Source organism: Prinia subflava, chromosome 2, assembly GCF_021018805.1.
Source record: "Prinia subflava isolate CZ2003 ecotype Zambia chromosome 2, Cam_Psub_1.2, whole genome shotgun sequence".
Taxonomy (NCBI): Eukaryota; Metazoa; Chordata; class Aves; order Passeriformes; family Cisticolidae; genus Prinia; species Prinia subflava.
The window spans coordinates 73,743,467-73,756,389 of record NC_086248.1 but is presented as its reverse complement, the minus strand read 5'-3'; the positions used below and the strand labels follow the sequence as shown (position 1 = coordinate 73,756,389).

General features: G+C 43.7%; 1 protein-coding gene across 4 annotated transcripts in view; it reads left to right on the top strand.

Annotated features, from left to right (window-relative positions):
* Window positions 1-2,427: 2,427 nt before the first annotated feature.
* SMOC2 (SPARC related modular calcium binding 2) overlaps window positions 2,428-12,923 on the top strand; it is a 139,287-nt gene continuing 128,791 nt past the window's right edge. The window contains exon 1 of one of the 4 annotated variants that reach the window (XM_063390566.1): window positions 2,428-3,005. In XM_063390566.1, coding sequence (XP_063246636.1) covers window positions 2,931-3,005 — 75 coding nt within the window. In that variant the 5' untranslated portion in view covers window positions 2,428-2,930. The remainder of the gene's footprint in view (window positions 3,006-12,923) is intronic. The other 3 variants (XM_063390565.1, XM_063390568.1, XM_063390567.1) reach the window with 3 other exon arrangements.

Below are 12,923 nucleotides of genomic sequence, written 5' to 3'. Positions count from 1 at the left end.
TTATCTTGCTGCTATAGAATTGTGCAGGCTGCTCTAGAATCCTGTGGATGGTTGCCCATCCTGCATTAAATTCAACAGGATGGTTCCAATAAAGATCTTGGAAATTCTAATTGGGAGAAAAGAAGCTCTTGACTAGACTACAGAAAGTAAATCCTCTTAGTCTGCAATATAGCACTGTAGTGACAGGGATGGACTGCTAGATCCAAGCTGAGTTACTTGGTGGGGGTTGTAAGCATTCAGGAGTCTGCTTATCAAGATCAGGTGTTGTTTGGCAGAGGATAATGCAATGCTGAGAAAGATTCTTTTTTGCCTATGAATTTCTGGCAACCTTATTCACAGAATTAGCAAGCAGATTGTCTGCTCACACCGCTTCTCAAGTTTGCAGCTTCCGAAGAAGGAAATGCATTCTGCAGCCTCATTTGAGATATACCAAACACCTGATTTATTTTTAAAGTTTGAAAAAAATGGGATATAATATTAAAACTCAAGCAAGCAGTTCTTGCTATACCTAGAGAACACACAGGCACTTACAGACATGCAAACAAACGCTGAACAGTTATTTCCATGTTGTGTGACTGCAGTTTGTTTTTATTAGATATATTTCTCATCAATTCTGAGAATGTATTTTTTTCTGCAATGTCAAATCCAAACTGCTGTGTCATTCAGCAAGTCCTGACAGACAAACCAAGAGCAAAGGGACTGTTGTCCATGAATTGCCTTTGCCCAGCTACATGCCAGCAGTGCATACTGCAGACCTGAAGGTGAAGGAGCTGAGGGGTTTGCAGGATACAAAGAGCAAGGGAAAAGAGAAGGGAAAGCTGGCATGGGCTTGTGATGAAGGTGACATGGACCTAAACTGGGAAATAAACTGGGGTAGACTGCAGAACATGGAAGAGTTCTAGAAAGATGGGGAAAACAGGACTTTGTACCTGTTGTGAATAACTTTGTGGTATGAAAGAGGCTAGTCATGGTCACAAGAAAAAAAAATTCCTTTTGGCTCTGACAGACACATCAACATTGCCAAGTTTCACCCAGCTGAGAGGAAAGGGCTATGAAGCCCAGGCTGGCAAAAGGTACTGCAGTGCCTAATGCAGCAACTGGCAACTGCTATCACTGTGAGAGATGCTGCTAGTTTGAGAGCAGTAGAGGTCTGGTGCAGTGAAGGGCCTCAAACATGCTCCAACGTGGGCAATAGAATATAATAGCATTGTTTTCTTTTCCCTCATTTAAAAAGCACAGGAGATATTACAGGCCATTTACACACAGATGTGTGCAAATACTTTGTTAAAAATTGCATCATATAAAACAAAACTGTTTGAAAATGGAGCTTTTCAAATTCTTGTGACTGTGGGTGCTCACTGAGACCTGGCAATGCTGGGACTACTTCGCTGGTTACATCCATTGAACACTGTAGGATCTGAAAAAGTCAGCAGGAGGTGTCTCAAGTCGGGCACCCAAATCTCTCCGTAATCAGTACCTACTTCTCTCCACCTTGGTTCACCATGAAGGGAGCCACTGCTCTAGAGAGCATGCTCTACCCTGAGCCCCTCACTGAGCCATGTGTGACAAAGCCTGGATGTCAGATTTAATGCTTGAAGAAATTGTCACTTGTGTGCTGGGAGTATGCCACTTTGCAGCCTTCCTAAAGCCCTTTTGTGTCCTCTTCCACCAACATGCACACACGCAGAGTAAAGCAAGCCCTGTCAGCTTCAGTGTCCCTGGTAGTACAGCTTAACTGTGGGGATCTCTGCAGGCTGGCAGTGAGCTGTGGGTCCCCGGCAGGAGCGGGCAACTCCAGTGACAACACTGTAGTGAAAGGGTTTCTTTCAGGCAGCAGGGACGAGGAGATCCTTCTCAGTAAGGAAATGTAAACATACCTCCATTTGGCTCCTAAGAGCTGAGCACGAAAAGCGCTAAGCTCTGGGGTGGAAGGTTTCACCTGGCATTAAGTGCACGCGTAGTGGCGGCCCCGCAGCCCCCGCACCTCACCGGGGTATCCCGGCCCGGGGTATCCCGGCCCGGGCCAGCCGTGCCGGAGCGCCTGGCAGCCCCAGCGCCGCCCGCCTGCCCCACGGGGAGCTGCCGCCTGGCCCTGGTCCCAGCCCACAAACTTGGATGCCACGGGCCTGGCTCCCGCCCCGTGCGGTGCCCGGCGGGGCCGGGGCGCTCCGGCAGGAGGTCGGGGCTCACCGGGGCGGGGGCCAGGACCAGCTCCCCCCCCGCCAGGGGCTGCCGGTGCTTGTACATGTTGGTTCAGCGTGGGGCGGGGGCGTGGGGGAGGAATAAACCCTGCGGGGGAAGCGAGCGGCGTCCCCCGGGAGCACCGGGGAGGGTTAATCGGCGAGGATCTGTGGGTCTGGGAGGAGAAAGCGGAGGCCGGGCTGGGGAGGGGGAAGGATAAGAGGAAAAGGGGCAGAGCGGCTCGGAGAGGTCGCACACCGCCGGGCTCGGCAGCCGCGGCTGTGCCTTCCCGCGTGCTCCCGGTGGCGGGTCCTGCCTTCCCGTCCCACGCGTTTCCTCCGCTCCCCTGCCACAGAGGGCTCGGGGCTGGAAGGGAGAGAGGGACCCCCAGGGCCAGGCAGCACCCGCCCGAGGCGGAGGCAGGCGCGGCGCTCCGGGGGAGGCGGCGGCGTCCGGCAGATTCTCCCGGCAGTGGGAGGGCGCCGGGAGAGGAGAGGCTGGAGGAGCATCTCCTAGCCGGGGCTGACTCCTGAGGAGCGAGGGAGGGACACAGAGAAAGGGAGAAAGTGCCGGCTCTCAGCTTTACTGCCGTCCCCAAATTTTAAGGACTGGGGTGGGGAAAAAGAAAACTAAGGACCTGGGCTGGGACCTCCCAGCTGGAGCGACTGAGAAGGAGCCAAAGCAGGCGTCGAGGGGGGCGAGCGGCATCCCAGGGAGAGTCCCCGTCCTCCGCTGCCCGCAGCCTCAGGATGTGGGTGCCGCTGCTGCTGCTGCTGCCGGAGCTGCTCCCCGCCGTGCCGGCACAGAAGCTCTCCGCCCTCACGGTAAGGCCACCCCGCCGCTGGCGCCGGGCGCCGTCCGGGCCGGTCCGGGCGCACCTGAGCGGGCGATGCGGCCCCGGGCGGCGAGGGGCGCCCGCGGCTGCCGGGCCGAGCGCCGCGCCCGGCCCGGCCCGCCCCGGCCCGGCCCGGCGGGAGCCCCGGCCCGGGGCAGCTGCGGCGCGGCGGGCCCGGGCAGCGGCGGCAGCGCCGAGCGCCGGCGGGCAGAGCGCGGCCCGCGGCTGCCAAGTGCAGGTTTACTGCGGGTCCCCGCAGAGCTGCGGTCCGGCGTTAATGTCCGTGTTAATGCTTTTATTTGCCCGAAGAGGAATAGTGCTGCAGTGAGGTCTGCTTTTGGACCGACTCGGGCTGACCGATATTACTTTATTTTAATTATAAAGCGACATGAAACAAGCCTTTCTGGCTATTCCAGCCTCCGTGGTGCTATACATGGAACTCCGCGCAGAGATGGGTGAACCAATTCATTAGGCTTACTAAATAAGCCGTAACCACTTTTCTAGCCAAGACCTGAGGTTTGCAGCTAATAGCTCAGTTCAGTCTTCTTGTAGAGCTTGCAGTGTTTGCAAAGCTGTAATTAATGCAATCTGTAGAAATAAAAACATTTTCCTTAAATGTGTTTTTAAACAAGTGCTTGAGTAAACATAACGGGCAGCGAATACCTCTTTCAAGCTGTTTTTAAGTGTTTTTGGTGAAGGCTGTGCGCTTAGAGTTTATTATGGTAAAGTTACAGGCAGCTGCAAAGTGAAATAGACCCTGTTTTTTTTAAGTTTTTCATAACATTTCTGTAAAATCCTGAGAGTTGGGTTTTTTCTTTTTTTTTTTTTTCCCTCTTGAGTAAGGTGCTAGAGGGACAGCTCAAGGTGAAATGGCAGTGGGGGATGGCTGAGCTGTTCATACCTGAAATTCTTCAGGAAAAGTTTTGCCTTGTTGTCCAAGTTTGACTTTTTTTTTTTTTTTTTTTTTTTTTTTTTTTTTTTTTTTTTTTTTTTTCTTAAATGATTTGTAGATTAGAAGCTGCTAATTGAAAACCTTAAAGGAATGAGTTTCCTCCATGAATTTTATTGTGTGTGGCATTTTAAAGTGTGGGACAAATAAAGTCAAGTGATTCTCATATTTTACATTTAAGACCCTCATTCGAAGCTCCCTTAGACTGTCAGGTGATACACACTATCCTAGTAAACAGATTAACATTGCAATTTACTTTCAAGTTCAGTGTAACAAATGTATAAACATAATTTACAAGGTAGGACATGTAATATTCTTTTTTCCTGTACTCAAAAAGACTTAAATATTAGTGTGAATGTAAACTGGAAATGCTACCAAACCTTAATTTGTCCAAATGTAAAGTAAGAGTGATTGTGACTGTTATAATATCTTTGAATGATACATAACCCAAATGATGTTAAAGCCATTTAAAATATGGATATAAATTACTGCAGAATATACTTGTCATTCTGTGAGGGGTTGTCTGCCTCAAAATAGGAAAAAAATCTGGCCAAGGGCACTTTGGCAAACTCCTTAAAAATTAAATGTCATAGACTCATGCAAATGTATTTGACTTCACTCTCATCTGAGTGATGTTAGAAGTCCCTCTGTTCCTTCTTTCACCAATTCAGAGTGTACATTACTCATTTCTGTACCTTATAGTAATCTGCATCTTTATGAACCATAAGCAGAAAAGACAATCCTGGTGGAATTCCCACCCTCTGCCTCTGCTACCAAAAAGGTAATGGTTTCAAAGACGTTAAGCTTTCAGACCAAAATGAAACTTGAACGTTTTGGTAGGTGTAGCTAGCCTTGTTAATAGAGGACTGTAGGTAGTGAGCTCATGCTAGTTCCCTTATGGAAAGGGCTCACTCATACAAATACTAGACAACATTGGAAATCCTTCCTTAAACAAGTAATGGACAGGCAGACACCATAGGAACAAAATAACACACACACACACACAGATACACATATACTCTCTACATCTTCCCACAAGGCTGAACTTTAAGTGAGGCAAGTTTATTTCTATTGTTTCTGTACTTACCTATTTAAACAATAAAAACCCAATGCTGTTACAGCTACAAATACCACACTGCTTAATCGTTCTTAACTCCTGTAGTCATTTTGCTTGTAGCTCACCGAATATGTAACCCCTTTCCACATGTACCTTTCTCAAATATTCATGGATAGTATCTGCACAATTACAAGGACAACAAACCCAACTTGTGTAGAAAGACCAAGAAAATCTATGGCTGGTTTTTTACCTGCTGTGCCACTGTGTGGAGACTGAGAATGACCATTCTTTTCTACACGTCAGATAGAGATTTTATTTTTATTTGTGGTTTGAAGAATAACAGATAAAGGCTGAAATTTTCAAAAAAAATCAGAGGTCATGGGAACAGGGCATGTTTCACTGTTGAGGATCTGAGGTTTTATGAAAACTATGGAACGATGGAGAGGGAATGCACTTCCCTGATGTCAATACTGTCACAGATGTACTCATCTTGCCAGGTGGTGGCAATATCAAGGGCACAGTCTCCTTTACTGCAGTGGTAAATCAGACAGAAGATGAACCTTGGCAGGGACATGATAATAAAATTATAGTTCCCTCTAGCAAAAGCCACTCTACCATTTTCCAAAAGATAACACGTGGATCAGAGGTTTCTTCCTTGCCTGGGTTCTAAGCAACAAACTGGGTGATGACATGGCAGGGAGGGAGGATATCAACATCTGTCTTTAAGATTTTTATCTGTATAAACAGATCTCTGGGCTGTTTTATGTCCTCACTAACTTACGGAATGGATCAAGTACTACTTTCAGAAAAGACTTTCAGTGGTTAACAGACATGTTTCTCCATTTAATTAAGAATAATATTTTTGCATTTCACTTGGGCAAAAATACCTACAACAATCGCCCATGTCTATAGTCAAGGTGAGTATGTGATTTTCAGATGTTGGAAGCTTTGCAGTGGTGCAGTAGCAATAAATCACATCATTTTCACACAAATGATGTCTCAGAGATTTCTGATTGTCTCGTGTGACTGCAGGTTTGCCAAGAGTGACTTTCGAGTTTCTGTGCATTCACTAGGTTAGAGATAGTCCAAAGTTACTTTGAGTTTGTAGCAGTCTTGGCTTCTTGTCACCAAAATTACTCTTTGCTAAGGTTGCTCCTGGACTCTGGTCTCCTGAGTAGGGCCATGTTGCCATAATAGATAAAGTGAGGGGAAATGTAATATTCCAATTATTAATTGCTAACTGAGCCTCAGGGATGCATGCAGGAGGAGAATGTTCTTTAGTATTGCATTTATTGTTATTTCAAATGAACAAATACTGGCAACAGAACAATGGCTTTCATTATGAAAAGGTAGGCTGAGAGCTGTCTCATAAGAACCCATGAGATCTGGAGGGATTGTAGCCAGTTTGGCTGCTCCTAGTTTTTTCTCCCCTTGTGTCAAATACTAATGTAAAACATTCTTACATTCCACAAAATATCTTAAGTAGCCTTCTCCTTTTACCTTGTTTATAGAAAACCAGGTAGCACTCTGCAATTTTTGTAACACACTATTGGAATGTTTTTGCAATGCTGTATTTTTATTCTGCTCTGTGAAATGCTCCCATTCTTTCTGGATGTATGAAACTGAGGAGAGCTGAGCCTTGTTGACTTCTTGTACTAGGGAAATCAGGCATATTGTGAGGATATAGGTACTTTTGTTTTGAAACACAGTGCTTTGAGGAAAGCTCATTTTGTTCCTCGAATAAGTAAGTTTTACGATCACTGCACTTACCAACACACTTTGTCATTGTTTATACTGCATTTTTGAAACCATCAACTTCGCTTTTATCTCAGTTGCAGTGTTGTGCGTGTGGATGTACTTCTACAAACAATAGGATACAAGTGTTTCTTATTTTAAAATCTTGATGACTTTCAACATACCACAAACTATTTATTCTTTCAAAGCCTTGCTGAACCATGTGCTTTTCTCAATACGATCTATATATCTTACAAAGGAAGAAAGTTTGCTTGAAATTATGTCTTGAAATGAACACCTCTGCCTGTTAATAGTTTCTTTCATCAGCAGCTGAATATTTCGGGGAACAATTGTTTTCTTTTTCTCCCTTGGCATATGCTTTGTGAGTATTCAGTAGCATTTAGTGTGCTGGATAGCTTCCACAACACTGACCGATATAAGATGTACCACTAAGGTAGTTCAGTAAAGGGAAGCTAAACACAATCAAAGCTTTCCAAGTTAAGGACCCATTTGGATGGCGCCTGCAAGCCAAAACATTTGGAAAAGTTACTCTAATTGTGACTGAAAAACCAAGACCATAAATAAAACTGTAAGTGGCTCCAGATCCTAACAACATTGTTACTGCAAATGGGCATTGGTACAACGAAGGGTACATCAGCTCTGAAAATAAAACACTTTCAACAATGCTTCCTTGCAATAAACTCTCAAGACAGTTCTTATTAAAGAAACAACACCAAAACCTGTGGGAATTGATACTGAAAGCAAACTTTTGTTTGGGAATCAGAAGTAATTTTTGTGCATGTAGCCATCATAAGCTGCACCTTATAATGTGTAAGACATTAATGAAGATGGCTGGTTGATTGCATGCACATAAAATTTTTAAAATTAGGATTGAAGAGTGGAAATGAATGGGAGTGGGGAGGGAAGAGCAGGACGGAGCAAACAAAAAGAAGTAGATCATGCATGTTGTGGCCACTTTTGATGCTGTCATTGGCCCCCTGTTGCTTACTGAATACCTCTAGGAACAGCTGTATTTCTTGACTGTGGGCAAACCTCAAGGTCAAGTTCATTTTGAAAATCCTCCAAAGGTTTAGCTGCTATCCAAAACCTATCTGAACTCTGTTGGTCTGGAAACCAGGCTTACAGATCTTCTCAAGATCTGGCTTGCTCGGGACTTTGCTCTTATTTCCATTTCTTCAGCCAGACCAGCCTCACCACAGGCGCAGCCATTTTCATGGTATTTTGGTACTTCATTTCCTGTCAGGCCAGAGACCAGGAAGTGCAGAGGCGCCTAAAAATTAAAAACTGAGTAAGAAAGACTTGGAATCAAAGACCTATTTTTGAGCAGCAATGAAGGTCCGAGTTTGGTTCAGGAGTGACATTTTTTTTACGTGAACAAGTTCAGACATTCTTGGGCAATCTGCAGAGTGAAAGGAAGTTACATCTTGCAAAAGACTTGGGGATTTCCAAAAATTTTGCATTTTCTTTAGAATCAAAATCCAAATGCATCTTAATTTTCTGTTTAATTTAGTATTGTGCTGTGAGGTAGATTTTAAAAGAGTTGACATTATGGATTCATCATGTGAAATTTTATTTCACAATAAAATTTTGTAATGCTTTTTTCCAAATTAATATAATCAGTGTAATTTTTGACTTTGTGAATACCGCCTCCTCTGCCCCTCCACTGTCTTCTACAGCAAAATTCTGGTGATGCCAGTCATTTGGTCTCAATGGCCTACAGGATATGCTTCTGTTGATATTTCTTTATCCACTTCTGGTTATTGATTGCTAATCACTGCCTTAATATGATCTACAGTGGCAGATAAAACACTTTCCAGTGCAGTGCTGGAGGAAAGAGAAAATACTTCAGAAAAAAATTTGTAGTATGCTAATCTCACACAGAATAATTTATGCCAAAAGAAAAGGAGGGATAGTGACATTTAAGTGATATTGTCCATAAGCAAATGAGCTTAGAGGAGTTTATTTAGTTAAATAAAACTTAAGCAAATAAGCAGAGAAGAGAAGGTGTAGCATAAATGCCTGCATTTATTCTCTGCAGTTTTTCAGTCTTTGCCTAGCTTCCCCCTGTACATAGGGAACTGGTCTGAATTACAGCCATTGCTGAGTGCAGTGGTGCATGTGGCATACAAACTTCGGTTATGGAGAAGTGAAAACCACCCAGAAGAATATGAACTAATTTTTATATTGGGGTGATAACACTTAGTATCAGAGGGTTGCTTTATATGACTTTACCAAATTACCAGTGGTGGTCAAGCAGCAAAGCCAATGCAGTGTCACATCTTGCCACCGAACCTGTGAAGTCAGTCTCCTGAATGGAAGTTTTAGCCAGTCCTTGCAGAAGAAATCACTTTGATGAGTTAGTAACTGCCCTTCAGAGATTTTTTCCCCTCTCTAATTTATTACCTTTTAAAAATGACCACTAAATGTTTCATCAGCTGTCGAAAATCCAGGCTAATAGAGAATGCAACCTAGTTCTGGTTGGGACAGAAAGAGAAAACATTTCCTGAAGGCGATCCTTTCCAGCTCTCTCCCTGGCTTGCTCAGTGGGTTGCTAGAAAACTTGCCTGAGATTGACATCATACCTATCCAAAACCTAGCTTTTTTTCCTTCATTTACTTTCGGCTGCTTGTTCTGTCATCTTCTGAGTCACTGAGGAAAAATATTTTTTTTCTTTTGTGTTGCCTTAAATTTGTTTTGAGGATGTAATAACATACTTTCTTGTCTTTTATGTGTTCATTTTTAAGCTGCATACAAATTAGCTGTCATACATATGCTATAAATCTTTGAATCTGTCCTAGAGCACCTCAAGAGTACTCACATGCAAATAAAGAAAAACTCCTTTTCTTTGGAATGCTCTTTAAGTCATGACTTCATGCTGTATTTTGCAGATTTTTAGAATAAAATTGCTGCTATAAAGTGCTCACAGTCTTTTTACTTGGGCTACCTTTATCATGCAGTTACTAATATTCTGACCTTTTTTCAGAATTAAAACAAGGTACTATCAGTGAGTGAACAGTGTCAAAGCCTCAGGAGAGGTCAGTACATTTTTTGAAATGCAAGTAGTGACAGATAAAGAATAATTTATTGGTATTCAGGTTGGACCCACTATGACCCATGTAGCAAGCTGCAGTTCATAGAAAACCTGCAGATTGCAGATGTTCTGGATGTCAGGTGGGAAGACAATGGCTCAGTTCTATTATGTTTTTCTTGCTCTTGTCTGGAGTAAAGTGGAGGAATGGTTGAATTTAGTCTGAGTAAAACCTGCCATTGACTCTCATTACTACTGTGAAGGATGGGGAGAAGAGTGGGTGACATTTTAGTAGACATGCAGACCATTCTAACCATATTTTAACTGCAACATTTCTACTTGTGCAGAAATGCTGTTAAATACTTCCGTGTGTCTGGAAGTATCACAGAATTCAAAGTGTGTGAGCTGGGGACCTAAATCATGCCATCTAGAGAATCGCTTCCTAAACATTTTTCTTTGCTAGATGCTGTTCTTCACAGTGGCATCTTTCTGCAAATGGCGGAGTCTAGGGTTTGGGGCTGCTGTTCTGAAAATACAAGGTAGAAATATGGCATTGACAGCATGTCAGAAAGATGGTGATACTAAAATGTGACAATCTCTTCTCAGCGAGGCTGTTATATGTGGGCTATGCGGGTTTCAGTGCACTTGTCTTTGTCCTAATTTTCTACAGTCATCCACACACACTGGGTTCCTCTTTGGGACTGTGAGGTGAACCTAATGGTCTTAAAATTAAAAGGAGATTTTCTGTTAGAAGCACGTGGACACGTTGAACACAGCTTACCAGTGGTCTCTGGTTCCATTGTCTCAGTTAATTTATTTGTCTTTGTCTGTGAAGGTGAAGAATTATTTATTGTTTAATCACAGTGTTTTAATCAGTTCTCATTCACTGTAGCCACCACATGGATGCTGCTTAGTGCAGACAAAGGGGTGTCAGTGAAACTGGTCCCATAAAGGCTCTATAAAGTTATATTTCACAGTTAATGCTGTGATCACTGTGCATCACCTTTTTTTACCTATAGTGCTGTATAGTACTGCTCAGGTCCACGGAGCAGTTGGCTTAGTTGGGCTGATGGGTCTTCTAGAGTGAAAAATCACTGTGGCAAATGGCAGTTTTTAAAGTAAAAATTTCTGAAATGAAATGAAGAAAAGAAATGAAATCAAGTAAGTGAAACCTGGTCCTGAAATAAGTGTGCTACGATGTACTCGAGGGTAGCACATATTGTAAAGATACCTTTGTCCCCACAAGAGGGTGCAGAAATGAAAAAGATTGTCAGCATAGAAACTAAATCAGGCTTTGAGTTAACCATAGGTTTATTTGTTTAGTAAATTATCTCTGGTGTGTTGGATAGCTTATTTCTGGAAGAGAGCCAGCAAAGGTTTAAGCGACGCAGAACAAAAAGCAGAGATGGGAGGGTCTATGCAGACATTTATCCTTTTCTCCCGCTGTCCTTTCCCTTGCAAAGGCAGAGCGGTGGCACCACTTGCGCCGCGTCCTCGGGGACAGGGAGGTCACCTCCCCACTTCGTGGCACTTCGGGGATGCTCCACGGGAGGGAGAGCAAGAGCAGCGCGGTCTGCCCCGGCTCCTCCGGGAAGGGCTGAAAGGAGGGGAAGCCCGTGTTTCCCTCCCCCGTGGCTTTAGTCCGGACCGGAGGAGGGGAGCTTGGTTTTTCAGCATTTGCCACTCAGTTGCACAGCAGATGAGAACTCAAATGGGAGAAATCTCAAATGGGAAAAAGTCTTGACACAAACTATGGAAAGGTAGAAAAGCGTTCTGCAGAAAGAAAGTGTCTAATGGCATGGCATGGCTTGACATTCATTAACGTGAATTAGCGCTCATGAGAGCTCAGAGCAGGCTGGTGTGGACAAGAGGGAATATATGCCTAACATACGAGATTCTCTTGGCCGTGAGACATGAGGAGGGGTTCAGTCTGTAGAAAGCACAGGGGATATTAATTTCATTGCATGTATCCATTCTGTTTCCTTTTGCAGCATTTATTACATAAATTCCGGTGAGCAAGACAAAACAAAGTGGACAACTTATTTTTTACGCTGTATTTAATGGGATTGTATTTCAGACCATGTCCTCCTGGGACGGTAGTTTCTATGCATGCCAAATTTTTTGATAGATTTCAGCCTAAGTGGATTTAGTTGCAAATCTGAACTTTAAACAGGAGGTTTTATCTTTCCATCATGTTTTCTCCTTGAAAGTTTCCATAAATTACATTTCTGAGAGAAAGGGAAAGGTTTTTTTGAAAGAAGTGTTCATTTGGTAAATTGCCCTTCTGTTTACGCTTCCCTTTTCCAGGTGCTGAATGACTCCCAGAGCAAAAGCTCTGTCATTGCTTGATAATGGACTTCCATTAATTTGCAATAAAATTATAAGGCAATATTTGTGCATGGATAATTGATTTCACTCTGAAGAGAAAATGGCAAAAAGCAGAGCTCAAATGTCTGCTTGTCTGTAACTAGTGCAGCAATTTTCTCCACTCCAAAATGAGTATCAAGTACTTCTCTTATGAAGTGTCAGTGTTTATGTTCATGGCTGCAAGACCAGGAGAGGTGTACGGCAATGGGAGAGTCAGGGTATTTCCTACTAGATGACAAAGCCAGATCTGACACCAAGACTAAATGGCTGATACAGATTAATTTTTGCATCTTTGTGGCTGGTGGCAGACTCACTAAAGCTCAGAAGACACAGCACTGCTGGTTTGGTAGAGTGACTGGTGAGATAGTCATGGGTTCACAGTACGTGTAGTGTTGAGGTGAAAGCAAAGCAAAGAGCTAGCTGAAACTGCTGCTAGGAGTGAGCCCAGAGGACGTGGAAACTGGCATCTTTTGGGACTCATAGCTGTGACTGGGCTCTCTCTGGCCACTGCAGGTTTTTCTCCAATATACTCCTTCCCATTGCAGTTGATCTTTCCTTATAGTACATCTTCACTGTTTACGTGCCTTTTCTATGAAAACACTCTAACCTATTTGTACTATGTTTTGGGTAAAAGAGGCTCATGCCTGATTGGCCTTCTTGGTCTGCCAGTTTTCAAGTTCAGTAATAAATAAATCTTGAATGACACCTTCTTGCAGGTGAGACTGGGCACAAATAACAGAGGATATAAAAA